Source organism: Penicillium psychrosexuale (assembly GCF_028828465.1).
Source record: "Penicillium psychrosexuale strain IBT 29551 chromosome Unknown utg000002l, whole genome shotgun sequence".
Classification (NCBI taxonomy): domain Eukaryota; kingdom Fungi; phylum Ascomycota; class Eurotiomycetes; order Eurotiales; family Aspergillaceae; genus Penicillium; species Penicillium psychrosexuale.
In genome coordinates, this window is record NW_026643187.1 from 5194367 (window position 1) to 5219883 (window position 25517).

General features: G+C 48.4%; 13 protein-coding genes across 13 annotated transcripts; 5 read left to right on the top strand and 8 right to left on the bottom strand.

Moving 5' to 3' along the window:
- Positions 1-578: 578 nt before the first annotated feature.
- On the bottom strand, positions 579-1679 carry N7518_003111 (MAM33 family protein; the record flags this gene model as incomplete). Its single annotated transcript, XM_057184038.1, has 4 exons — positions 579-604; positions 664-1142; positions 1212-1392; positions 1499-1679. 4 exons carry the CDS (start codon positions 1677-1679, stop codon positions 579-581), a joined length of 867 nt encoding a protein of 288 aa, XP_057045488.1.
- Positions 1680-2933: 1254 nt separating this feature from the next.
- On the bottom strand, positions 2934-3191 carry N7518_003112 (uncharacterized protein; the record flags this gene model as incomplete). The annotated part of the gene is made up of 1 exon (XM_057184039.1): positions 2934-3191. The coding sequence occupies one exon, from the start codon at positions 3189-3191 to the stop codon at positions 2934-2936; it is 258 nt and encodes an 85-aa protein (XP_057045489.1).
- A 381-nt stretch (positions 3192-3572) lies between these two features.
- Positions 3573-6165, top strand: N7518_003113 (GMC family oxidoreductase; the record flags this gene model as incomplete). Its single annotated transcript, XM_057184040.1, has 11 exons — positions 3573-3715; positions 3763-3916; positions 3970-4223; positions 4299-4342; positions 4405-4689; positions 4754-5090; positions 5146-5206; positions 5258-5543; positions 5599-5724; positions 5776-5960; positions 6034-6165. The coding sequence occupies 11 exons, from the start codon at positions 3573-3575 to the stop codon at positions 6163-6165; spliced, it is 2007 nt and encodes a 668-aa protein (XP_057045490.1).
- An 830-nt stretch (positions 6166-6995) lies between these two features.
- On the top strand, positions 6996-7369 carry N7518_003114 (uncharacterized protein; the record flags this gene model as incomplete). The annotated part of the gene is made up of 2 exons (XM_057184041.1): positions 6996-7095; positions 7179-7369. Coding segments are annotated over 2 exons (291 nt in total), but the record flags the coding sequence as incomplete, so codon positions are not given.
- A 245-nt stretch (positions 7370-7614) lies between these two features.
- On the bottom strand, positions 7615-8250 carry N7518_003115 (translation machinery-associated protein 16; the record flags this gene model as incomplete). Its single annotated transcript, XM_057184042.1, has 3 exons — positions 7615-7897; positions 7948-8032; positions 8082-8250. The coding sequence occupies 3 exons, from the start codon at positions 8248-8250 to the stop codon at positions 7615-7617; spliced, it is 537 nt and encodes a 178-aa protein (XP_057045492.1).
- A 312-nt stretch (positions 8251-8562) lies between these two features.
- On the top strand, positions 8563-10884 carry N7518_003116 (putative exonuclease; the record flags this gene model as incomplete). The annotated part of the gene is made up of 3 exons (XM_057184043.1): positions 8563-8575; positions 8637-8784; positions 8844-10884. The coding sequence occupies 3 exons, from the start codon at positions 8563-8565 to the stop codon at positions 10882-10884; spliced, it is 2202 nt and encodes a 733-aa protein (XP_057045493.1).
- Positions 10885-11855: 971 nt separating this feature from the next.
- N7518_003117 (Fig1 domain-containing protein) lies at positions 11856-12823 on the top strand (the record flags this gene model as incomplete). The annotated part of the gene is made up of 4 exons (XM_057184044.1): positions 11856-11886; positions 11947-12015; positions 12068-12395; positions 12445-12823. The coding sequence occupies 4 exons, from the start codon at positions 11856-11858 to the stop codon at positions 12821-12823; spliced, it is 807 nt and encodes a 268-aa protein (XP_057045494.1).
- Positions 12824-15393: 2570 nt separating this feature from the next.
- Positions 15394-15693, bottom strand: N7518_003118 (uncharacterized protein; the record flags this gene model as incomplete). The annotated part of the gene is made up of 1 exon (XM_057184045.1): positions 15394-15693. One exon carries the CDS (start codon positions 15691-15693, stop codon positions 15394-15396), a length of 300 nt encoding a protein of 99 aa, XP_057045495.1.
- Positions 15694-16119: 426 nt separating this feature from the next.
- N7518_003119 (rRNA 2'-O-methyltransferase fibrillarin-like protein) lies at positions 16120-18195 on the bottom strand (the record flags this gene model as incomplete). The annotated part of the gene is made up of 5 exons (XM_057184046.1): positions 16120-17311; positions 17374-17642; positions 17699-17880; positions 17940-17987; positions 18048-18195. The coding sequence occupies 5 exons, from the start codon at positions 18193-18195 to the stop codon at positions 16120-16122; spliced, it is 1839 nt and encodes a 612-aa protein (XP_057045496.1).
- Positions 18196-18385: 190 nt separating this feature from the next.
- Positions 18386-19468, top strand: N7518_003120 (RING finger domain protein; the record flags this gene model as incomplete). The annotated part of the gene is made up of 2 exons (XM_057184047.1): positions 18386-18587; positions 18642-19468. The coding sequence occupies 2 exons, from the start codon at positions 18386-18388 to the stop codon at positions 19466-19468; spliced, it is 1029 nt and encodes a 342-aa protein (XP_057045497.1).
- Positions 19469-20053: 585 nt separating this feature from the next.
- On the bottom strand, positions 20054-21793 carry sld2 (the record flags this gene model as incomplete). The annotated part of the gene is made up of 2 exons (XM_057184048.1): positions 20054-21567; positions 21643-21793. The coding sequence occupies 2 exons, from the start codon at positions 21791-21793 to the stop codon at positions 20054-20056; spliced, it is 1665 nt and encodes a 554-aa protein (XP_057045498.1).
- Positions 21794-22713: 920 nt separating this feature from the next.
- Positions 22714-23610, bottom strand: N7518_003122 (uncharacterized protein; the record flags this gene model as incomplete). Its single annotated transcript, XM_057184049.1, has 3 exons — positions 22714-23127; positions 23183-23257; positions 23311-23610. 3 exons carry the CDS (start codon positions 23608-23610, stop codon positions 22714-22716), a joined length of 789 nt encoding a protein of 262 aa, XP_057045499.1.
- Positions 23611-24251: 641 nt separating this feature from the next.
- Positions 24252-25190, bottom strand: N7518_003123 (sucrase/ferredoxin-like domain-containing protein; the record flags this gene model as incomplete). The annotated part of the gene is made up of 2 exons (XM_057184050.1): positions 24252-24833; positions 24900-25190. 2 exons carry the CDS (start codon positions 25188-25190, stop codon positions 24252-24254), a joined length of 873 nt encoding a protein of 290 aa, XP_057045500.1.
- Between the last annotated feature and the right edge of the window lie 327 nt (positions 25191-25517).

Sequence of the window (25517 nt, forward strand, 5' to 3'; positions counted from 1 at the left end):
TTGGACTTATATCAAGGGATCGCGCTTGGGAGTTGGCATTTATTGTGCATGGAACCGAGTTATTTGTTATCAATCAGCCTTATTCTACCTTTATTATATTCTCATTCGAAACTATCAATTGAATAAAGATAGGGTGTGTTGATGAAGCAGTTCGTGAAGTAGTTTACGATGAAGCGAGATATGATATGAGTGACACTTTTTGCCAGGGGTTTTCATACAAATTGTAGTATCTACAATTATGAAGGCGCTACTGAACATTTAGTAGGGGGGATGGTCAGATCCATGGGATGGCTGTATCAATACCCTAAAGGTAATCACTCGGTTGTGGAACCTATCAACTTGGAAGATGTGTAAATTAAGCTAGAGTTAGGAGTACGAGTATAGCCATGTAATAAGTGAAGTGATTGTATATTGGAAATATTGGTACAAATAGAGTCGTACAAGTAATTGCACTAAAGCTAACCATGATATGTTGGCACGCGGGTGGTACCTCCATATCAGGCAGACTTCTCATTATCAAAAGGCGCCTCCGACAGGATTAAAAAGAAATGGGCCAAAGGTTGAATGGGGTAGTTAATTTAAGCACCAATGAAGTTCTTGACGGCTAAAGAAAGGTATTGTTAGCACGAGTCACGGAAATTTTATATAGGAAGGGAAACATACTCTCCAACCAGCGCAAGTACTCCTTCTGCTCCTTGACGGAGATGTAGTCAGGAACCATATTAGCGAACTCGGCGTTAAGGCCACGGTCCTCTAGGTAGCGGTCCCAGAGACCCTGAAGGTCCTCATCGAGGTTCTCGAAGGGGGGACCGGCGTAAAGGCTCTGGCGAGCCCAGTCCTTCTCAGCAGTCTGGGACTGAGCGAGCTCGGCGTTGGCGAAGTGGGAGACCTCCTCGATCTGGAACACGCCGTCCTGGACAACGGTCTGGATGAGAAGGGCACCGTTGTTGGGTTTCTCAACGGTGATGGTAACACGGGCAGGGAAGCTAGGCTCGGGCTGCTCGATGTCCTCGGCGGAGGCCTCGGCATTCTGGCCGCGGGACTGGTTCTGGAAGTCCATCTCGTCGGACAAAGAGGCGTCATCAAAGTCCTCCTGTTCGCTGATGTTCTGGATATCGGCGACGGTAAAGCTAACACGGATGCTAAACAATCATATGTATTAGCATTCATTGAAGGGAAGAAAAAGTAGAGAGGGATTGTATGAATCGTACTTCTCGGTGCCGAACTTCTTGGTCAGGATAACCTCCTGCTCGCCGGCAACATCCTTCACCTGCCACTCGCCATCCTTAATAGTCTCCTCGATGGATTCTAATTGCTCCTCGAATTCGGGAATCTCGGAAGACTTCTCGTGTCTCAGCTCATCCTCGAGCTTGGCGAGAAGCTCGATGTCGACTGTAAAAAAGTAAAATCCAATATCAGCGTGAGGCCACATACGAAGTCCGCCACCAGACAAGCTCGGATTTCGGCGGACTCTTCAACTATCATCAACGCATCTTACCTTCAGACGAAGGAGCCTTGAAGATGCTGGAGGTCGAGAAGGCAGCGTAGGCGGGCTTAGTGGCCTGATTCCATGATTGCCGGAGAGCGGGCTTAGGGAATGCTGGGCGCAGAGCCGAAGTGGCAATGGAGCGCGAGAAAGTGCGCGGGATAGAGCGGGTGATAGTGCGAAGAGAAAGCATTGTGAATGTGGATGGGTCTAAAGTTGATGAAGATGAGAGAGCTTGGGAAAAAGTAAATGGAGCTAAAGTTATTACGAGTGCCAAGACCCGCGCTTCTGTTTTGGCCGACTTTGCGCGGCCACGCAATTTCATTCGACGTTAGGCAAAAAGGATATATAATTTTAATTGACCTTGATTGAAGAGGACATTGAGTAATTTGGATTGAGTGGAATTCATATCGCGACTCGCTGTACTATACGGAATGAAAGACCTTGCGCATGGAAGAAACATAAAATTGATTCCATAAGTCCCTTTTTGTATGACACTAGGCTCGCTGACCCTTAGTCCTCATTGCAAGATACATCCACCATCTCCCCAGCTTCTCGAGGTCCACTGCGTCATTGTGCTCATAAGCGGCGCAGGTGAATACTTTAAGTCGGTCCCCCGGGCATGGAGGAAGTGAAATATCCACCCCTTGCTTGAATCGAATATATATGGAAGCGTGGATGTGGTATGTATACTATTATACTATAGGTCCCTTGCTATTTCGACCTATTACATTAATGCGCTTTCAAAAATTTCAGGTTTTTTTGTTGTGCAATTAATCAATGCACCTTGGCTAGCCATACACATGTAGTTCGGCGCAACATAACATTGAAATGGTCGTGGCATTAAGTTGCCGCTCCTGTGCCGTGACCTGAAGGCCTGATGAATTCCCACGCGTTACCTGCGAGGTGCGCCGTTTCAGATGCTTACCCACGAACTAAAACAGCATAGTAGTTTCTGTCTAGTTTTTCGCCACGCTTCTGGCTCAAAAAATCCTGTGGCCTTCTACGTATTCAAAATCGCCATTGCACTTGTGCTCTTTTGCGCTTTCATGACGTTTGACGTTCTTTGAAAGCTCCTCCCTGGCCAACGAGCCTACGACTATAAGAGCACCTACTTCAACTCTACTTTTCAGCAAGTCCAATTCTAGAGTCCCGAGGCATATTTTAGGCTACAAACTGGCAGATGGCGACAACAAGCCCTGGTCGTTCAAATAGCTCTTCTTCGAAAAGAAAATCAATGCGTCAAAAACAAGTTCGTCGCAAATCCAATTTGATGAAAAAGGCGCGCGAATATAGTAAGTTATGTGAAGCAGACGTCTGTGTGCGGATTCGCCTTGGGAAACAATATAGACTAAGGACGTCGCCTAAAGTCTAGCGGTCACTCCGCAAGGGCAGTGGTCACTTTATATCTAAAATACCACAGCTAGTCCCAGAGGCAGTCTACGTATCAGGCGAGGTCGGCGGGTGAGATCTCAAAGTGGGTGCCAGACGGGTCCCCCTCCGAAGGCCCTTCAGGATCTCGTAGGTCTTGGCGCCATTCTTCTCCTGGTGGCACTCGTCCCGAAAAGCACAGCCCTAGAGGGCACCGCATACCGATCTCATCACCTTCACCTCCGGGATGTATCCTCCGCCGTGGCTTCGCACTCCAGGGCATCAGTGTTCCACTATTGTCGCCCAGAAGTAAATTGTACTCTTGATTGTCCATCACGGAGTACCTGAAAGCGTACCCACTACACCACCTGGGACCAACGAGAGCCGCCAAAATCACGCCCAGCGTGTTCACTGGGGGCCTTGTCTAATATAATAATTAAGTCATTCCGGAAAATAATTCCTATGAGAAACGATGTCATTTTGATGTTGTCGAGAGCTGCAAGCTGAGGCAGCTTATTTTCTAGAGGAGGTGGTGGCAAACCTTCAAGTATGCTATGACGATTTAACTGAATGTCTCAACGTACGAAATGTATACATCATTATAGTGGGGGCCTTTACAATATGTACTTTTAGTGGACTGCAGCAAAGACCAAAGGGTTCGTTTCTATCCTTTCCCCATTTATCAGAGCCATTTGTCAACCAAAGTTACCAAAAAATGACTATCCCAGATGAAGTCGATATCATTGTCGTCGGCGGTGGCAGTGCTGGCTGTGTTTCCGCTGGTCGTCTCGCCAATCTCGATCATAATCTTCAGGTTCTGCTGATCGAGGCGGGCGAAGATAACCTGAACAACCCACAGTACGTAAATATCACTGGTGTATTGACTACATGCTAATGCTTAACAGAGTTTTCCGACCTGGTATCTACCCACAGAATATAAAGCTTGATTCTAAGACAGCCACCTTCTACCATTCTCAACCATCGAAAGCTATAGATGGACGGAGAGCCATTGTGCCAGCTGCGCGGGTCCTTGGTGGAGGGAGTTCAATCAACTTTATGGTAATCTGCACATGTCATTTCTTGTATTAAGGTTCATCTAACTGAATAGCTAGGTGTATACGAGAGCCTCGGCCTCGGATTATGACGACTTTGAAGCCAAGGGATGGACAACGAAAGAGCTTCTGCCTCTCATGAAAAAGCCTGAAACCTACCAGAGACACAGCACGAAGCGAGACATCCACGGCTTTGACGGTCCAATCAAGGCCTCCTTTGGAAACTATACATATCCAATCATGCAAGAGTTTCTCCGTGCGGCTGAATCTCAAGACATTCCAGTCACTGATGACCTGCAGAACCTACAAACTGGGTAAGAACTCGACATCCTAAGCAGTAATTGCATTAGTACGTTTCGGTTAAATATTGACTTGCTGTGGACCTCTAGCCACGGTGCCGCGCAATGGACTAAATGGATCAACCGTGATACAGGTACTGCAATCTATCTCTTATCTAATCTTGCAACGTATCATACTGATTACTTTGTGGATTAGGCCGCCGCAGTGATGCCGCTCATGCATATGTTCACAGCACTCGAGAAGATTACGAAAATCTTTACTTGAAGTGTAATACGAAGGTGGTTAGGGTTATTATTGAAAATGGAACAGCAGTCGGTATTGTAACCGTCCCAGAGAAGCCTCTGAAAGATGAAAAAATACAAAAAATACAAAAAATTTACAGAGCCCGCAAGCAGATTCTTATCTGCGGTGGTACCCTCAGCTCACCTCTCATACTCCAGCGATCTGGAATTGGTGACCCTAAAAAACTTCGTCAAGCGGGTGCGTCCGACTTCTCTCATCCCCAGAAACCTTGAGATCTGTCATTCTGAGAAGCTTCATACAGGCATCGAACCTATTGTGGACCTGCCAGGTGTTGGTTGCAAATTTCAAGATCATCACCTTCTATTTTCTGCCTACAGAGCGAGACCTGACACTGAGACATTCGATGAATTCGTTCGCGGAAATACCGATGTCCAAAAGGCAGCTTTTAATGAATGGACCTCTAAAGGCACTGGTCCGTTGTCAACAAATGGGATTGAAGCAGGTGTGAAGATCCGGCCAACTGAACAGGAACTTGAGGAGATGAAGAATTGGCCTACATCTGATTTTCTGAGTGGTTGGGAGAGTTATTTCAAGAATAAACCAGATAAACCGGTCATGCACTACTCCGTCATTGCTGGGTAAGAATTCAAACCCTCTGTGAGCTTCTCTCCGGTTTCTAATAAAAGGTCACAGCTGGTTCGGCGACCATTTGCTTATGCCTCCTGGGAAATTTTTTACGATGTTCCATTTCTTGGTAACTATAATGAAGCATTTGATCCTATCTAGCTCCTAACAAGAAATGCAGGAATATCCTTTCTCCCGTGGATGGATCCATGTGAAATCCCCGGACCCCTATGAGGCTCCGGACTTTGATGCAGGATTTTTGAATGACAAACGTGATATCGCTCCCTTGGTTTGGGGCTATATCAAGTCTCGTGAGACAGCTCGCCGTATGGATGCATATGCTGGTGAAGTGACCTGGATGCATCCCAATTTTGCCTCGGACTCGCCTGCTCGAGCACATGATCTGGACCTTGCAACAACTAAAGAATATGGTGGTCCTGCTCATATGACAGCTGGTATCCAACATGGTAAGGAAATCGCAGTGATTGCTGTCGTCCATCCTTTACTAAACCATGGTTATAGGTTCCTGGACCTTACCCGTCGATCCTGGAATGCAGCTACCAGAGAGCGTGATCAGCTCCAGCCGGCAGGTAATTCGGGAGCCCATCAAATACAGCCGGGAGGACATTGAGTGTATTGAGCTCTGGGGTGAGTATACCTACTTCCCCTCTTCCTTCATATTCTAAGCACAATTCTCAGCGAGACGTCATGTAGAAACAACATGGCACTCCCTTGGTACGTGCAGTATGGCTCCTAAGGAAGGCAACTTCAAAGTCAAGCATGGAGGAGTTGTCGATGAGCGGCTGAATGTCCATGGTGTCAAAAACTTAAAGATCTGTGATTTGTCAATCTGCCCCGATAATGTGGGTACTAATCCTTACAGCGTAAGTCTTCCTTGTCGTTGTCTTCTATCTCATTTCCTTCAGCGAAGTCTGGTATTAATGAATGTTTTTTTAGGTTGCTCTTTTAATTGGCGAAAAATGCTCTGTCCTGACCGCGGAGGATCTTGGATATTCGGGCTCTGATCTTGAAATGAAGGTGCCCACCTACAATGCCCCAGGTGAAACTGTTAATCTCCACCGAGTTTAACATGAGGACAACGGTCCAAAGAGCGTATTAGATAGTTTTGGGATTCTAGAATTTCACTTTTCTTGAGACTGTATTATCTTAGTTTTGAGAACGGGACTTGGGCGAGGTCGTGTCTTTTATGTCCGGATGATGTGAGGAGAGTGTATTGGGGCGCCAACCCGGAAACAGCAAAACTAACCAGATGTAGTAATTCACAGGTCCCTATATTACTAAATCAAAGCTATTCCCTCGCGCTCGATACGCTCCTAAGATAGATTCTATTCAGCGTCAGCCATCTCGACCTCCTACTATATGGTGTAACGGAACACCCGATTGGACCACTTTTAAAAGACCAACCTATCTATCTGTACCGTCTTCTAGATCCTAGTCCGATCCAGCGGTAATCCCTTCTTCTCCGCCGTATCCTGAACCAGCGCAGCTAAAGGATCAAGACCAAGCTTGGAAGATTTAGCCGGTCTTCTAAAACCTATAGCTGACGTATGAGGCGATTATAGCGATTCCTAAGGGCAGTCCGTCTTCCTGGCCCGGCACAGAAATAATAAAGTAGCGCTAGTCAATATCTACCTTCTGAAGTAGCAGTTTTCGTCTGTTAAGCTACTATTAGAAACCAGGAGTCAATTCTCTTATCCTAGCTTTCTGGATCTACTGGGGTACTACTATTAGGAGGATTAGGTATTTTTAGTCTGGGAGTCAGTAGAGCTCTTAGTAAGTCATATCCTCGTATCGAGGTATACTATCACTAAGGGTAAGGTTGCCGCAACTATTCGGCAGGTAAGTGCTAGTCTTAGCAGCCGATATAAGAAAGTGGTGCTTATACCGTAACCTAATAGGTCCTCGAAGGAATTCAATATCTACGCGGTCGCGGGAGAGCCCTCGCCGCCTTAAGTACCGATACCATATTGCTCACGGAGTCCGGTGGAGTCAGGATCGGTAAGTAGGGAAACTAAGCGCACCTGGCCATATAAGTATAGTTTACTAACGGTGATTAATGTTATAGTAGGAGTGGAGCACAGGCTACAGCTACCAAATCGATACAGCCGAGATAGACGCGGTAACTCTGAAGCTATTCGCTTTAGCTAAGGTTATAAAAAGGCTGATTATAAAGAATCCTCCGCACTATCACACTCTTATAACTTGGTTCGCGAACTCGAAACACGCTGGTCCATATTTGGAATTGTATTCGATCCATGATTTCCAAGAATAGACATTGTATTTTACATGACGCGGATGGGACCCTGCCATGTGTATTTTACTCGAAAATGCCATACAATCGCAGAATTGTATAGTAACGGCTGTATGTAGATGGACGATACAACAGCATTGAATTGAAATGGTATATTCGAAAACATTCGGCTGTACAGAATCTAGAAGAATCAATGTACCCATAATGCGCCAACCCAGTCTTTTTGGACACCAGACAAAAAAATATAGAAAAAAGGAATCGTGAGATCATGACATGCTCTTCGGTGGGAAAGTAGACGCAAGTTTGTTTCCGTCTTTTGTGAACCGCATGAACTTGATCGCGCTGAGACCCGACCAGTGTCCATTCCAGTTCTTCATTGCGGTCATTGCATATTGATCGCCTATATCGGGCATCCACAGTCCGGTCTCGAACTCTCGAGCCTCGGTTTGCACCCGCTGTTTCAAGGCCTCTTCGCGCTTGCTAGGAGGACGTCCCTTCCGGCGCTCTGACTCGAGCTGTTTGATTTCCTCGGTATCACGGTCAATGTACCTGGTTTGGATTAGCCTTGGGTTTGGTAATGGATCATCGGTGGTACATACTTGGAGACAAACTCGGAAATCTCTTCGGTAGAAAGGGCCTCAGTAAGCTCTTGGATAGCCTCATGGATGTAATCAATTCGGTCCACTAATCGAGTCAGCTGGGTGGCCTTCAATTGAATGGGCAGTTGTCTCACAGTATGGCTGTCTTGCACGGTTCACAGTGGCATTATGGCGGGACAATCGATCATCGCGAGCACCAGCTTTGCGGAGTCGGTGGGCATCCCGACTGTTCTCATGAAGCACATTAGTAGAGGTGCGCTTCTTAGAAATCTGCTTGTGCACCTTTGTCAAGGTAACAGGCATGGTTGCGGGCTGATGACAAGAATTACTCCAAACACTCCGCCGTGGATTTCGACGATAATTTTCGTGGATGCAACGGCATAATTAAGCGGTGAACCCCCAAATCACCGCCTTCCCCACTCGAGGAAAGCGCGTCTGCGCGTCGAGATAGGCATTCCAGGAGTTATTTACTCCCTCAATCCTTTAACCGGGATTTGTTTTGGACCTGCTATTGCATTCAACATTCATTAGTCTTCTGCCGGTGAAAATCTCAACCTATGTTATCATTCATTGCTTGAATACGAGGACCCGCCTGTCCCTCGAACGGTGTCCACAATGGGCATCAAAGGTATGTTAACTTTGTGACTGTCTAGGGGGAGATGAATGGCAATTCTAACACAGACAAATAGGACTGCACGGGCTTCTCAAGTCCATTCAGAAACCATGTCACATTAAGAATTTCAATGGGCAAACGCTTGGAGTCGATGCATATGGATGGCTGCATCGAGGGACTGTTGCTTGTTCAGTGGATTTGGTCCTGGACAATCCGACGAGAAAGTATGTCTTTCGGTATTTTATCCCATGAACTGTTAACTGACAGTTCCATCTTATGACAGACACATTGATTTCGTCCTCAACCGAGTCCGCATGCTTCTTTTTTTTGGAGTGAAACCCTACCTCGTTTTTGATGGCGACAATCTGCCCAGCAAGGCAGGCACTGAACAGGATCGCTACAGACGGCGCCAGGAAAGCAAATGCCTTGGACTGGAACTACAACGGAAAGGAAGAATGGCGGAAGCTTACCAAGAGTTCCAAAAGGCCGTCGACGTGACACCCTACATGGCTCGCCAGTTAATTGAGGAACTGAAGCAAATGAATGTGCAGTATGTGGTGGCCCCGTACGAGGCAGATGCCCAGTTGGTGTACTTGGAGCAACAGGGTGACATTCATGGAATCATATCCGAGGACTCGGATTTGCTTGTCTTTGGAGCCAAGCGATTAATTTCCAAATTGGATCAACACGGGGAATGCATTGAGATAAACCGCGCCGATTTTACTGCTTGTCGCGAAGTCAGTTTGGTTGGCTTCAGTGATCCCGACTTCAGAAACATGTGCATTTTGAGCGGTTGCGATTACTTGGCAAATATCCCTAAGCTGGGGCTGAAGACTGCCTACCGGATTATTCGCAAGCATCGGAACGTTGAGAAAGCCCTGCGCATGCTCCAGTTTGAGGGTAATTTTCGAGTCCCAGCCGACTACCTTGCCAACTTCAAACAAGCCGAGTTGACCTTCCTTTACCAACGGGTCTTCTGCCGCAAAGCTGAAAAGCTAGTGACTTTGACACCACCTGAGAAGGATACCAATTTGGCCGCGCTTCCATATATCGGCGCCGATATGGAGCCGGAAATTGCCATCGGAGTTTCTCGTGGCGATTTGGATCCAACCACTAAGGAACCAATTATCCTAAAGCCACTGGCCGCAGGTAGATGGTCCCTTGGTATTAATCGCCGCCAGACATTGGGTACTTCCTCTGAGTTGAAGCCAAGGAAGTCCATCAATTCGTTCTTCACTCCCAAGAGGACACCGCTGGCCGAGCTGGACCCTAACAGCCTAACTCCGTCTCCAAGCCAGCAGCGACTCCTAGAGCGAAATGTGAGCAACAGCTGGCAGGTCAATGCAGCGCCCTTCCGCTCCAACTCGGTCAGGTCCACGCCTCCCAGGGCGTTTTCTGACCAAGGCCTCAGCCCTATGGTTCGGAGTGTGGAACGCTCCTCTTTTCTGGCCCAAAGTGCAAGATCGTCGGCCTTGCAGTGCACAAAGAGGCAGAGGCTGTGCTCTGAGGCTGAGGGGGATTCTCTGCCTGCTTGTCCCCCTGCTCGCAGTCGGTTCTTTGCTCAAGCCAGCCCTAGTCCCCAAGATCTCTCCCGGTCTAAACGGTCACGCAAATCAGTGGTCGGTGTCTTCTCTGATGAAATTGCAGAAGACATCATGAGCAGCATTCCAAATCCCAGTACTACCCCTGGGCCTGCCGAGTCTACAACTGAGAGAAACCTTGAGATATCCGACAAGCCCAGTGAAGTTGATACCCCTTCTAAACCTACCTCCGACAAAGTCCTTGTGACAGAGAACCTCGATGTATCTCAGAATAGTCCTAGGGATAACACACCGAACTCCCCAGGTTTTAGTCTGGCTCTTGACTATCACGTTGACCGGCAAAACTCGAATTTACTTTCCAAGTTTACTTTTCAAGCTGGGCAAAAGCCCGAAACAACCGCAGCTAGCTCTACCATGACTAAGATTCCTGCGGTTCAGACTTCCCATAGACCTTCAACGCCCTCGACCCCCAGAAGCCCAGCTGCGATTGCACGGAGCAACGTCTTCCATCGACGCCTGACGCCGCTCCAGCGGATGGGACAGTCCGCTCTCAGTCGATCTAACAGCATCAATATTCCTACTAAACTCCGGGATGCCGAAGCTGTTGAACCTCGGACTGAAGCTTCTTCTCCTATCGTGCATAAGGTGTCCTCTTTCGCGGGAATCCAAGGCAGCGAAGATCTCATTGTCCCAGACAGTGAGGATGAAGAGGACGAGGATGAGCCCAGCACAGGGTACTCAACCACTCTTGATCTGAAACGCTTTGCTTTTGCCGCGAATTAGGCTGCACCTCTATCTGATTACGGAGCATAGAACAGGAACATCGGATTTTGGTATCCGGGGTAGCATTGGACCACTGATTTGGTAGGTTCCACTTTAGCGCGTAACTTGTGTTTATACGGAGTACTTTAGTTGGGTTTATTGTTTGACATAGCGTTGGTTAGAGCATACTGGAAAACCTGAAACATTGAAACGTGCCCGATCGCTAGCTTGTAGGTACTCCGTGCATCGAAGTGCATCATGTAGACGGCCCAATATTGAAGAGGCTGGATGAATCGCGTGGCTTGTGGATGTGGGGCGAAGGTTATCGAGATCTGCACTAGTCCAGATCGGGACTAGAGCGGCCCTGGCTTTCCCGTGTCCGGCGGCAGAAATACCCACACGGAAGGCGGTCTGCGCTGGTTACCGGGGAAGCGGGCGAGTAAACAAGGGCGTTGGCCCAGCCTCCCAGATTTTCCTATACAACTTTGCCTCATCCCCAGCCTCCAGAGAGATTCAGAGAATCGGTCAATTAGCCTGACGTTGAGTTTTGTGCCATTTACGATCCCTTCTTTCCATCCCTTCCATTCTTTCTACACATTCTATCTCTCCCATATACTTCCCACCTGTACTACACAGGCGTCAAGTCATATCATAATATCTGACCCATCTGGATAATCCACTCTAGGTGCAAACCGGATTCCACAATAATATCAAACATCTTGGAGTTTGTTCTAGGTATTCTCAGCATTGAATACGTCAACGATCCGATCTTTATCCTACTCTCCGCATTCTTCATCTACATTCCATTCCAACGATCTCGATCTCGATTCAACGGTCATCGCAATCACACGAACCAACAACAAGTGTGCCACTGGTGTACAATTCAGTTCGGTGATCGCATTCAATTCAGGCAACTCCTTCTCGGAGACCCGAGAAGCGAGTCAACAACAAATTGAAGGAGTCTGACCCCGACGTGGTCTTAATTGCACACAATGGCTGCTGGCTTTGCTCAAAGATGGGCCCGTAAGTGACGACATATCGAAAGAGAGCAAACAATGGCATTGTTGCTAATTCTCTATACAGGGTTCATTCCAATGATTGGGTACCACCACGTGTTGATGATTATTATCGCAGTTGCTATTATCATATTATGTGAGTGCTTGTCCATTGCGCCCTCTACTGGAAAGTCGCTAATACAATGCAGCACTTCTGTTGGCCGGCTGCTCTTCATCATCTCCACAGATGCCCACCATCTTCCTTATCTCCCTATACTACGAGAAGTATAACCCCATTAGGGATCTTGCACAAGTCGACCCAGGGGTTGTCACTGCCCTCTCCAATATTGTCGGCGGTGCGGAGTTGGAAGTCCGAGTGGGATACTTTGGTATCTGTATTCAGCCTGATAAGGGTTCTTTCATCTGCAATGCCAATGCGACGGCGCTGGCTGAGATTGTCACGGTGGATCAAGATCCACTAAATCTGATCTGGGTTGCTTCAACGTTCAAAGATGCCGTTGTGTTTCCGTATCTCCTGTGAGTAACTGCAATTCCTTAACGCCAGACAAAACTAATTCTCGTGCAGGATTGTTGCTGTCATTCTCGCATTCTTCTGTTTCATCCTTCTGGCGACATTCCCTGGCTGGCACGAGGAGGTCGACGAAACTGGATCCGAGCGCGAAGTCAAGCCTTTCCCCTCTCGCCCCGTCTCCCAGGCTGCGCTAGCCCTCATTTTCGTTTCCTCGGTATTCGTTCTTGTGTCCGTATTATGGCAGCACACGGCATCTGTCGCTGCCAGTACGATAGCCCAAGACATGGGCAATGGAAGTGTGAAAAGCGGCGTCGGCTCTTCTGCAATGGTGCTTGGCTGGTTTGGCTTTGTACTACTGGTGATAGTCACTGTTGGTTTGCTGGTCATGATCTTAAGTATAAGTCTGATTCGCAAACTGACCGATGAGGAATAATCAAACCATCCTCAACGCCGACGCAAAAAACACTTGCGCTCTTTGCTTTTTTTTTTTTCGCGACTTGCTTACACCTACTTCTTCTTTGCCTACGACATACCCTACCCTTATAACGGGACGACACAAATGGAAATGAATAATACCTACGAGCACACGACACTGGCTCGCAATTCACGGATGGATGGGAACGGAACACACGACACTTGGGACATTATGATTTCCCCAAGGGGAATTTGGGACTTGCACACTTGGATTTTACGAACATATTTGAGGACATGGATCCTCGCAGGCTTTTTATTCTTAGGATCTGACTGAGATATTTTTGTCGTTTCATCTCAAGACCATATTTGGCAGCTCTGCCGATCTGCCGATCTGCCAGGATAGAATGAATGGAATGCGATCGAGTCACATTTTGTACAGATCTCTTTTGCTTGAGTGGACTTCCGTTTTACGTTCAGCACACGGCGTTTTTTTTTTTTTTTTGATCGGATCATGTATACCACAGCCTCTTGTTCATTCCACGCTGTGTTCACTTTTTCACTTCTCACGCAGGACTGCAAATGCTAGATTAGTTCTTACGACACAATGTCAAAAATGATACCAAAGTCAAGCCTCCATTCATAACTCAATCTCTCCAATAATCTCCAATAAGTGACATTGGATATCAAAAGCCCTTTCGCATTAGTTTATATCTACAGGAATGATGAATGTTCTTGGCTACCATTTGCTACAAGACTACGTTTGGATATCATCTATAACATCAGGAACTATGAATATATTCAATGTCTGATTATCATCTGCTTCTAGAAAGTTGTGCCTCAAAAACTCGTCAAAGAGATGCCAGCTGTTAAAGAGCACTCCCAGTAACCGGACGCTGGTGACAAGCAGGCTTTCCTCGTCAATGCTACCTGCAGGACACAATGCAGGCAAAACCGATCAACAACGAAGAAAGGATATAAAGCGGAATCAGTATATATTATAGACGTCAATCATTGCATGATCCCTTGCCATCAATTTGCGTGAATTCCGACAAATGGCAGCTCAGAGCTCATCACTAAACCCTATTTCTGGATATACTAGCCTGCTGCCAATTCTGACAGCTGCAGCAGCAGAAGAAGCGTCCTGCAGAACGTTAGGCGAACAAATCGTTATGAGTCCCTCATGAACCTAGTTAAAGCCCTAACAATCAACGTTCCGAGTCTGGACTCCCGATGGACTTCACCCCACAGGCACTGTGTCTTTGGCGTATACAGCCCACTGCGTATAGATTTCATTCGACAACAGCGAAGGTTTCTCTCATCCTTCAAGATAACCATTCGGTGGGATGTTTTTGGTCGTAACCGAATGAATCTCACCAAATGGCTATCTCGAGGGCTGCAATATCCGTGAGACCTGTCTCGTTGTAGAGTGAAAGCCGTACCCAGTGGGTGCCAAATGGTTTACGGGCGGAAGCATCGAGAATCCAGACTCGGAACGTTGATTGTGAGAGTTTTCAGGAGGCTGATCAGCGACTCATAACGACTTGTTTGCCTACCGTTCTGCCGGACCATTCTTCAGCTGCTGCAGCTGTCAGAATTGGAGGCAGGCTAGTATATCCAGAAATAGGATTCAGTGCTGAGCTCTGAGCTGCCACTTGCCGCACCACCTCACGCTGCTGATGCATGGGATAGAGTCGATCGATTCTCTCCATCAGACACTTTCAGCCACTGGCCAATTAGATTTGGAGGTGATCGATTAAATACCTGGATGAGACAGCAGATAAGCAGGTAATCGACATTTGGTAGAGCCACGATGTGCTCGGGTGTAAGATGGAAGTACCAGAGCATTGCCTTGGTCGGTGCGGGAATGATCTCTTGGAAGATTTCAAGGATCTGCAGGCGAACAGTTCCAAATTGATCCGTAAATTCACCACATAGCCATGCCTCCTCATTTTCCTCATTTTCCGGACATGAACTTCACGGATTCCTCTGTCGCATCTGTCAATTCGGACAGCTCCGACTCATCGTCAGGATTGACGATGGGTATTTGGGGGAAAAGTAATTCAAGGGTATGTAAACGAAAGATTGAGGTTGATTCCGTTATCCTTATCGTCGTCGTCATGGAGAAGATGATCTGCGGAGCGGACTATGAGTCGTCCGTGGCATCAAGTTGATATAAATATATATGTATAGAAAGACATCATTCTTCACACCTGCTCAAGCTTTGACGAGAAGGCAAACTGGGAAAGAAACCATGAGTCGAATCGAGCGAGCTGACTGTGTGTGTGTGTGAGAGAGAGAGAGAGGGAGAGAGGGAGAAAGGAAGATCAAATAGAGCAGAATTCCTATCTGCCCTAGGCAGCAAGGCTGCCTCAACAAACAAAATTCTCTTAAGATAGAAGTTGCGGTGAGAAAAGTGTTTGCCAACCGTCTGACATATTCTAGTATTGACTGACCACTGCTTCACCTAGAAAAGAGAAAGAAAGAAAGACCAGCCTTCAGACCACTTCTATCATATCCCACAAGGAGATATAGTTCGTACAGCGGGAAATGACAAGCTGCACAACCAGCAATTCATTGACGAACTAGCACTCAGGATCCTGGCACTCCTGGATGGCCAGGAACTGAGGCAGTTTCGGGAATTTCTCTAGGGTGTAGGTAGCATTCCGAGAACTCGCTTTGTTCCCAACGGGACCGAACGTTATAGGTTTCACGAAAGTGAGGGAGGAATTCATTGGCCAATTCCTGGTTCTGCTTGTTGTAGGGAGCATTCATGCGAGACATCTGAGCCTGTTGGAAAATGGTGTAGTCGGTGGCAGCTTCCGAGTAGTCCTCGATGAGAAGGAAGTGCTCGATCTCGGTATGAGCAGGACGTGGCGTCAAATACTTCATCGTAGCAAATGTATTCCTTCCTGCAGTCATCGCAGCAGTTGGCGCAGTAATTTAGAGTGTAGTTTCGAACGCCGATGTAGTTGGTCGGCTCCCACTAAGAGAGGAAGTAAGTAGGCTCGAGATCGCATCACTGTTGACTACACCTATGAAACTGTCGCTCACGCTATTAATAAGTACCGAGAACATGCAATCTGGCAACGGTCTTGGAGGCTCGATCCCACCGACTCGAGTGTCTTCCCACGTCATGACTGTCTTTTGCGCCATGGCTTTTAAGATTCTGATGCCGTTCTGGCAGACTTCCATCCTAGGTGTTCGAAGTACTGATAACCGAAGTCTAGCATCGATCATGCGACAGGAAACTTTTAGTTTGGACCTATTTTGGGATGGCCTTGAAGTTGGCATATCGATGCAATAGACTACAAGTATTCAATGGAAGCCGACTTGGGATAATAGAAAGTTACAGGTAATGCCGAAGACCAGCCCGCGGGTCAGCCTTCCGAAACTGCGGCTTTGGAGACTCCAAATACAGGTTGAATGATCAATAGTCCATGGAGTAACCCCCCTGCCTGCACCTCCGCCACCATTGTGTCCATTCTTGCTGTCGTGTTGCCCGTCGTTTCCAGTGCTATGATCATCCAGCGACCTGTACTGGTAGTATTCACCTCGACCACGACCTCGGCCGCGGCCTCGGTTATTGTTACCGCGCCCGCGTCCGACACCTCGGCCACGTCCACGATGAGCTCCTCTTCCTCGCGGACTATCATCATATTGGTGACGTCCATCACCTCCGCCGCGCTGGGAGGAGTGATAGTTGCCGCGGCCATAAGATGGGCCATCAAAGCCGGTGTTTTGATTGGGCCAGACGACATTTCCGTCGTCCGGCTGAAAGCGTCTCTTTTGACTCCTGTTCAAGGGTTGCTCTCCTTGACGATACTCTCCACTGTCCTCAACTCGTAGGACAACCTTCTCGCCGACCACAGTCTCAAAGGTCATGGCTTTGTCAGCCGGAATGGGGTGCCAGTTTTGGATCTTCCCTGCATCGATGAGGCGAGCACCTTTGCGAACAGCCAGTACTACAATTGGCAGTGGGTTCTCCGTGTGATAAGGCTCCGTCGCTGGGATAGGTGCCACGCGGGCTGCCCATATCTTGTTGTCCAGGTTTCCGGTTCCGGTAACCTGCCACTTTAGTTTCTTACCCAGGCCTCCAACCTTGTCCAGGATTGAACGAGGTGCTGGGCGTGGGGTGATTAGGATGCTGTTAGCCATGTACTTCAGGTCATTTGATTCACCAAGCCCTGGGGGGAGTAGTGGAGCCAGCAACTTCTGCGTCATGCTGTTTGAAACCTCTGGAGAAACCAGATACCCCGTGTAGAAGACGACCCGCTTGATATACATCCGCCCTGAGCGGCTCTTGGTTACATTCAAAGCAGGGTTCCGCAGTGTAAGGTTGTGGGAATTGACCATGCGCTGCACCTCAGAAGCCTCAGTTACGGGGTCAAGGTATGTGCTGCCCTCGGTTACCTGGATAACTTCAGCAAGGATAGGCATCCGTGCAGTAGCGGGTCCATTTTGAAGGTCTCTGTTCAGACACTCAAAGAAGTCTCGGAAGCCTTTCACACTAGCAGAAGGTTAATACTTTGATATGCTCGGATTCTCCAACTCAGTTGCCACAGGACTTACTGTCTGATACGGTCCTCGTAAACGCGAATTTCCGCAGCCTGCTCGTAAGTGAAAACAAGATCCTCGAGAAAGTTCTGTTTGAAGTTCATTGTCGTCGCAAACCGTTGACCATGTGGACCAACTTCGGGTTTGAGACCAATTAGGTCGAATTCAAGACTTTGACTAGCGACCATCCGCTTGATGACTTCTGAGAAGCCGGCCTCACTTCGACCGGTCAGCAACACCGTGAGCGCATCTTTCTGCTCCATGCTATTCCTAACCAAACTAAGCTTCAAAAAGTCAGCTCAAAACACCCGCAACATGTAATATGTGATAGAAGGCACACAATTTGCTCATTCCACCAGCCTTCCCATTTGCGGGGCTCTTCTATCTCCATGCCTTTTCCTGTAGCGGCGAGAATGTTGGAGTCGTGCCACCATCCTCCAGTTGCGAAACTATCATTGGTTTGAAGGAAGCCGACTGAAGAGCCATGCCATAATTGTGGGTTTGGTAGAGGACTTAGAAATACTGAAAGTGCGAATGTTAGAGTCGAGTGTCAGACCATCCTAAGCTTTGCATATGCTCACAGGTGTTGTCGAAATCGTAGACGTGAATTGCGCGAATTTGAGAAACAGCTGGAAAATAGGGGAGCTGTTAGAATTATGACAGGAGAGTGGACCGTAGTGAGATCGAACCTGGCAGCTCCTTGTTCACAATAGACCAGCGCCGTAGCGAGGTGATCGTATGCGGACGATTAATCCCGCTTCCAGTGCTGTACGACATATTGGCAGCAGAGCCAAATCGTGCAAGGTTCTCTGAAACGACTGCTTTGGCAGATCGCATTCTATCAGGTTAAGGGGAGATATGTCGTTAGCGCATAGTTGGGGGAGAAAGAGGGTTGAAGTCGCAAAAACGAGCAGGCGCGGTGACGGAGCTCCCGAGAAATCGGGTTTGCCGCCGAGAACGCGATAAACGGGACAAACGTGACTTCGAGAATTCAACACCTGCAACCCACCCCTAGCATGTCGCCTGTATGGATGATGTCGATTTGCGACAGGAAATCCTCCAGCAGACTCTTAAAGAGGTAGCTGGTGAGGAGAAAGAGGCGGCAAATCCTTGTGTTATTTGCCTAGACACTATCACCGAGCCCTGTGTGGCACAGCCATGCCACCATGCCAACTTCGACTTCCTCTGCCTTGTTAGTTGGATCGAACAGCAGCCTAAATGCCCGCTATGTAAGAAACCAGTGGGCAAAATACCCCGACTAGACCTGACTGACAATCCAACAGGTAAAGCCGAGTTGACAGCGGTGCAATACGAACTCAACGCCACACAAGGTCCGAAGCTATACAAGGTCCCGCCTCCGAGCGCAACATTCCCGACAGTTCCAGTTACTAGTCGATCACGTCCTGGCAATCGGTACGGCCCGCGAGGAGGGCGACGTCCTCCGCCCCCGCCGCGACCACAGCCAGATGACCCGCTCGAGCGCCGGCGCAATGTCTATCGCAACCAAACATACTCCATGCGAGTCGGGTCCAATCGGTTGTCTCAGTATCGAGAACTGACGCCAGACCTCTTCGCTCGTGACGAGGAGCTCGTCTCGCGTGCTCGGAAATGGATTCGCCGCGAACTACGAGTCTTCTCCTTCCTGAATCCGGAACCGGAGCATGAAGAGCGGATATCTCACCAGGTTTCGCGTCCTGGACCTCAGCGGCTAGAGAATCGCAGGGCGAATAATGCCGAGTTCCTGCTAGAATATGTCATCGCTATCTTGCGCACGGTCGATCTCAAAGGCAGTGCTGGACAAGCGGAGGAGCTGTTGCGTGATTTCATCGGCCGCGAGAATGCCTGTCTGTTCCTCCACGAATTGCAAGCGTGGCTAAGAAGTCCATATAATTCTTTAGAGGACTGGGATCGTCATGTTCAGTACTCGAATACTCCGCGAAGTATGTCTGACGGAGGATATAGGGATGGTCGCTCGGGTCATAGACCGACTCCTGTGAACAATCGGAGTAGACCACAGAGGTCCCGAAGACCATACAGGTCCAGGTCCCAAGATGCGATTGATCGCTCCAGACGGCTGCAGCAAGCTCAACAGCGATATAATCCATATTAGATGTGCAACTAGAAGATGTGCAACTAGAAGATGTGCAACTAGAAGATGTGCAACTAGAAGATGTGCAACTAGAAGATGTGCAACTAGATATGAAGAAGCAGTTACATCCATATTATTGTTGATAATTGTCTAGGGAAATAATCAATCTCTGGTTCCCACGTTAAACCGTTTCAGAATTTGTGCTTTTCATTTAGGAACAATATTTTTTCTCATGCCAACTCTCTCTTCGAGACTTCGAAGTCGATGAAGTACTGTACCTAAATCTGGGGGATGAACATAATCCCGGATTATGGGCTCCGCCGTGGGAAATTGGACATAGCCAATGGGTAAAATACTACTAGTTTTTAGGCTGGTTCTGCATTTCCCTGGCAGTTGAGCTGGTACTATTATTCAATTGCGGTATCGATTATTTCAGTGTTTAGTACGTAGTTCTCAGATCTGGACAGGCAGGGTAGAGGGCTCGGGGGTATTGATGCGCTATGAATATCTGAGATATGAGATGCTATGTAGTTATGCTAAATATGAATGTATTGATGTAGTCGTCTCTCCATCCACGAATGAAAAACAAGTAGGGCTGACCGATTCTTACTTCCGGCGGAAACGCCCTCTACCCCGAGAGGAACCTCCTCTGTTGATGCTTATTGATCGATAGTTCGCATGAGCTTCGGCTTTGATCTTCCGAGGACGAGGTTTCTTTGCTTCAACAGTCTCAGCAGGCTTCTTCGGAGGTTTCCCCATGGGTTCTTGTTCCTGTGGCTTCACGGAAGAGGATGAAACAGCTTCCTTGATTCTCTCCGAGAAACTCTTCGGTCTGGCAACAGGCTTTGGCTGTTCTGCGAATTCAGGGTCATTGTCCGAGTCGGAATCAAACTCGGCCTCGGTATCAAGCTCGGGCTCCGACATGGTATGAAGGGAAGCGGCCTCATCCGCCCGTTCAATGTCACTCGGGACATCATCCCAGCCGTCACTAGCAGCAGGTGGCTGTTGCGTCTCCGGAACTGCTACAACATCATCTTCATGTTCCGAGTCCTCATTCGCAGGAGCTGGGTTTGGTTTGGGTTTGGGTTTCGGCTGATGAATAACCGGCCTCATAATCACTCGTCGCGTCGTCCGTTTCTGGCCCTTCTTCTTGTATTTCCGGTTCACATCTGGTCCTTGACTATCCTCAACCTGGATCTTGGCAGCTTCTTCCGCCTCTGCCTCTTCCTCCATCTCGCGCATCACATCCCAGTCGTCATCCATACGCTCCTCCTCCATATCCCGCAGTCCTTGGACTAAATGCGTTAGCCCCTTGCTGGCAAATCTTTGCGGCTTACGCGAGACAATAGGACTGAGTCCTGGACCACCATGCTTTGCGCTAAGTGGAGGATATCGACCAGAGTTGGACCGACGGAGGAAAGATGGTGTCCCAGATTGCGCTTCCTGGGGTGATATTTCATGCGCCGGGTTTAGCAGATTTGTGCTCTGTGAATCTGCATTATCGGTCGCTTCCACCATGGCGGCATAACGCATTGTCGTCGGTGTTGCGAATAGATTTGCAAGATAGAACTGTTTGGTCTCGGATGCAGGGGTTCGCGCAAGCCTAGGCGTCTCCTGCTGAGGCTCTTCTTCCGGGGCCTCGGGGTTTGTGCTTACGGGCTTTCGTTTGGAGGGTGTGCGGAATGCGGCAGCTAGGTTATTCGTTCGCCTTGTGGCGGAAGGCGTTCCACCACTCCCGCCAGATTCAGATAGCATGTCGAACAGGCCCAATGTCTTTCCGTCACGCTGAGGCGTAGGCCCAATTGCGGCCTTTAATGGCGATGGTGCTGGTAGTCCTTGCCGGTGTGTACTGGGACTAAAGAGTCTGCGAAGAGTCGACGGCGAGTCATACGGATCCAGTTGTGCAGGGTGGTGCTTGGTACGATTGTTGGATGGAGTCGCAAAGAGCCCTCTGGACGATTTGCGGGGTGTGACTTGGAGAGATGTACTATCCTGACTGGGGGGAGATGCATGTTTCCGCTTTTTCGAGTGGCTTTCATATCCCTCCTGTCGACTGTTTTCGCGCCGGCTTAGAGATGCTTCAAGGGCCTTGAGGCGACTGTATTCCTTGTATTTAGCAGCTAGTGCATCGAAAAGTTTTTCTAATTAGTGATTTATCTTTTTGAATATTATGCAGCACGAGATTATCGACCTACCGATATCCGCGTTTTGTTTGATATCATCGCGTCCAGCTTTGCGGCCCCTATTGGCTGACGAGAAGGCTTTCTCCCACGTTTTCAATTCGGCGCGAACATTGACAGCTTGTGCACCGACCTCAGCACTGGAAGTCAGAACGTTGCCGGCCATTATTGCATTGTATGTGGTATCAGACAACCTAGAAGAAGAGCAGTCCGTAAATCCATCGATGCGCGTCACGCGACGCGAACTGATTAACGACAAGATTGGTAGGCGGTCTAATTCTGCAATTATCAATCATTTCAATCAACACCACGGAGTAACTACTCCTTGGAAAGGATATGTTCATCGGCTTAAGTTGCCCAAGGTAATAAAATTGTGGCTTTTAGGGATATGTACTTTCACCCAGGAAAAGGAACGCCGAGGATCATCCATCATAAGTGGTACATTGTAGCGCATTCCCTACCAGCTACCCGTACGACCACTCGGGGTGGTGGCGCATACGGTTTATAGTTTGCTGAGCGTAGACGAAGCAATATTTATCCTAATGTGACCTAATATAGCTCAGACATAGACCTTAAGGTGTTTGAACCTACGCCCCCCCCCCGGCAAGCCTAGGGGGGTACGTAGATAGTCACTACCGGCAATGATACAGCGAATTGGAAGTATTTAAGGGCTTTGAGATCTCCAGCGGCCAATGTCTTGTCTTTTAAGTACATATCTAGGCTCATACGTGTGGATTGATACGTAGTTAGGTTTTGTGTTGTTGGTGTCTTTTTCTAACTGACTAAAAGCTTGTCGTAACAGCACTTTGCTCTAGACGAGACACAGCTCTGGCATAATGGCTTTCTAAGATCGCATTTCGCCCGGCGTTGTTTGCAAGGATAATACGAGCCTTGAACTGTACGCTCATTTCGGGGGCATAGTTGTACGGTTGTCATTGTGGTACAACACGAAGGAAGTGAGAAAAAAGTGGGAGTCATCGTACTAGGAACCTGGGAAGGCCTTGGTCAAGATAACCGAAGCAGAGACGCGAAGAACGGTACCTAGCGAAAATTGACGGATGTTCCAACTGCTCCACGTGCGAAGGACTAAAGAAGTGAAGCCATCCCTCCTTTCGTAGTCGCAACAGAAATATTGGGATTACGGGGCGATGACCCCACGAAAAACTGTTGCCTCATCTTCATCCCCGACAAGCGAGCCATACCAAATACCAAAGGCCGCTCCACTGCCGACTCCACAAACCAGGGACCCCATGCGACCCCATTCTCCGTCTCCATCTGCATCTCCACGTTAAAGCAAGGAAGAAGATCCACAGCTCCGTCGGCACCACTGATCTCTTCCATCCAAACCTGAGGCATGTACGAAGGGCATATCATCGCGAGGCTCATAGTCTCGTGCTCAAAGATTGTGAGCATGTCACTGCCCGTATCATTTAGCATGCTGATATGGAAAAGGGCGCCATTACCACCTTCCGATAGCGGAAGACGGATACACGCTTTGAGCTAAAGCCAAAACCGCGTTTAGAGGATAGTTCAAAAAAAAAAGGGAAAGGGCGACCTCGTGTCCATGAATGTAAGGGCCATGTCCATAGCTGGCCTTCTGTACACATTGCTGCGAGGTATGGTTCCCGCGCTATGTTATATTAGCGATAACAGAAAAGATAATAGAGATTAGATCAAGCTTACCTCGCAGAAATACGGCTTCTTGGCCGCAATACACTCTTCTTGGCTGGCAACACGCCCGTCGACCACAAATACCTCGTCGTTCACCGTGATTGTTCCGTTTTGATAAAGCTCAATCACGGTGGCGACATTCTTCGCTTGATTTGGGCGGTAGAGAGGGTCATTCGGATCAAGCACGCGCGCAAGAGCGGCAGCTCTCTGCTCGTTGGTGGGTGGAGGGCGAGGCAAGCGGGGCCGCTCCCAGAATTCAGCGGGAGATTGTTTCTCGGAATTCTGATCGGATTCTTCGGGGGTTGGCGACATTTTGGATTTTGTAAAATGGAAGAGAAGAAGCAAAGGAGAAGGTCTTCACTGAGTTGACGAAATGGTTAGATTCAGACCGCCTACCAATTGTAGGTCGCTCTTTACGCATGTGACGGTTTCCGAGTAGCACGGCGAGGAGCAAACATCGTTCGATAAGAGAATGAACTGCCTGGCTTCAGTCGGGGAGCAGCTTCGAAATATTAATTATAATCACACGTCATTTTCGCTTCTGTTGGTCGCAGTCTTTCTGCTCTATTATCTAGACAGCTATATCGAATGTGGTCATCAATCTGCGTCTACGGCACCTCTCCCCCGAGCAGTGCCTGTTCGAGGATAATTCACTCGGTACTAGATTATAAGAAGCAATTCGTACCGTAGCGACTCCAGAAGAAGGATATTAGAGTTTAAAAGAGTGAAAGTTGCCTTGAAGCATGCTCCGAATAAAAAAAAACGATCTGATTTGATCACTGTGGTTCCTGGTGCAATGCAAGAGACAGAAAAAGAGCGAAAAGGATTTGATACATAAAACTGACCATTCAACTCTCGCCCAAAGAGCCCTGTCTTCCCCTATTTCCCTCGCTATGAATGCATTAAAGATCGCCATTTGAATCAAAGCTAAATCTAGCACTATTATCTTCCCATTACCAACTCGTCAACCCTTTCACCCGATCAAACCCACCCCTCAACTGCGACTCAGGATGCACAACCTTCCCCTGAAGAATAGTGTACTTAACAATGCCCTCGCAATGCTCAGGCCGCACACGCGCAAGCCAAATCATCTGCTGGTCCTTCTTGCGATAGATCAAAACATTCGCAGAGAACTTGTGCCCGCCGACATGCGATACGAAGAAGATGCCCACCCCACCGTCCCGGGAGTCATCCGGATCCCGGTCGAGTCCCAGCGGACGGAGATGTCGCTCCAGCTCGCGCTTGATTAGTGGTGCTGTAATACCACAGCGCGCGTCTCGGCGTCCGTGCGAGCACAGTAATACCACGTAGTCGAGTTCACAGGCTCGAGCGCTCATTCCATTCGCGGGAGAGCCATTTTGCTGGTCGCTAGGATGATCGATGTATCTAGCTATCAGATCTGGGACGTCTTTTTGCGTGACGGAGTCGACGTATGTGAATGACGGGAGAATTAGTACTGTGGTGGCTTGGGTGGGACTTTCGTCTGTGGTTGGCTGTTCTGGAGGGGTGAGATTTGATGCTGACACCTTGATACGCTAGATCGGGTGTTAGTGGTGGTAGGGTATATTGGTGGTAGGGTATATTTCAATTAGAAAGCTTACACCGTGGTCTGATTTTGCCCCGTCGAATGCTTCCATCAAGCTTCCTGTCACATTTTCGACATTCTTCTCCTTCCAGTCGGATTGCCCCGTTGCGACGAGAACATGGGTCTGGAATTCTTTGATATCGCCATAAAGAGGCCTTGAAGTCTCGACTTTGACTTTTGACGGGAACTTCACTGTGCAGTCGGCGCAGTCATTTAAACATTCGGGGCCGTCCGTTTTGGGATCCACTTTAGGAAAGAGGTAGTCGTGGGTGCCCGCGCGGCCCAAGGAAAGCAAGGAACGCAACATGGTTGGAGGTCTAATAGCGCTGTGAAGGCAAAGTTGAAAATTGAAAGTTAAGGCTATGAGACGTTTTTGAAGTTCAGGGTTGCCTCCAGGGCTGGAAATGTGGAGATAGATATAGAGCTCAGTATCTCCGAGAGACTATACTCCGTACTCCGAGCCGGGTCGAAAAACCCGAACCCCGAGCTAATAGGGTTATCTCCAGACTTGGGTCTCTGGTGTTAAGTGGAGATGATTATACGAGACCCTTTTTTATCTCGGGGCTGGCTTTTTAGTTTAGACTGACGGCCACTTAGAGTCCATGTATTTGATCTACATCTAGCATGTGAAAGG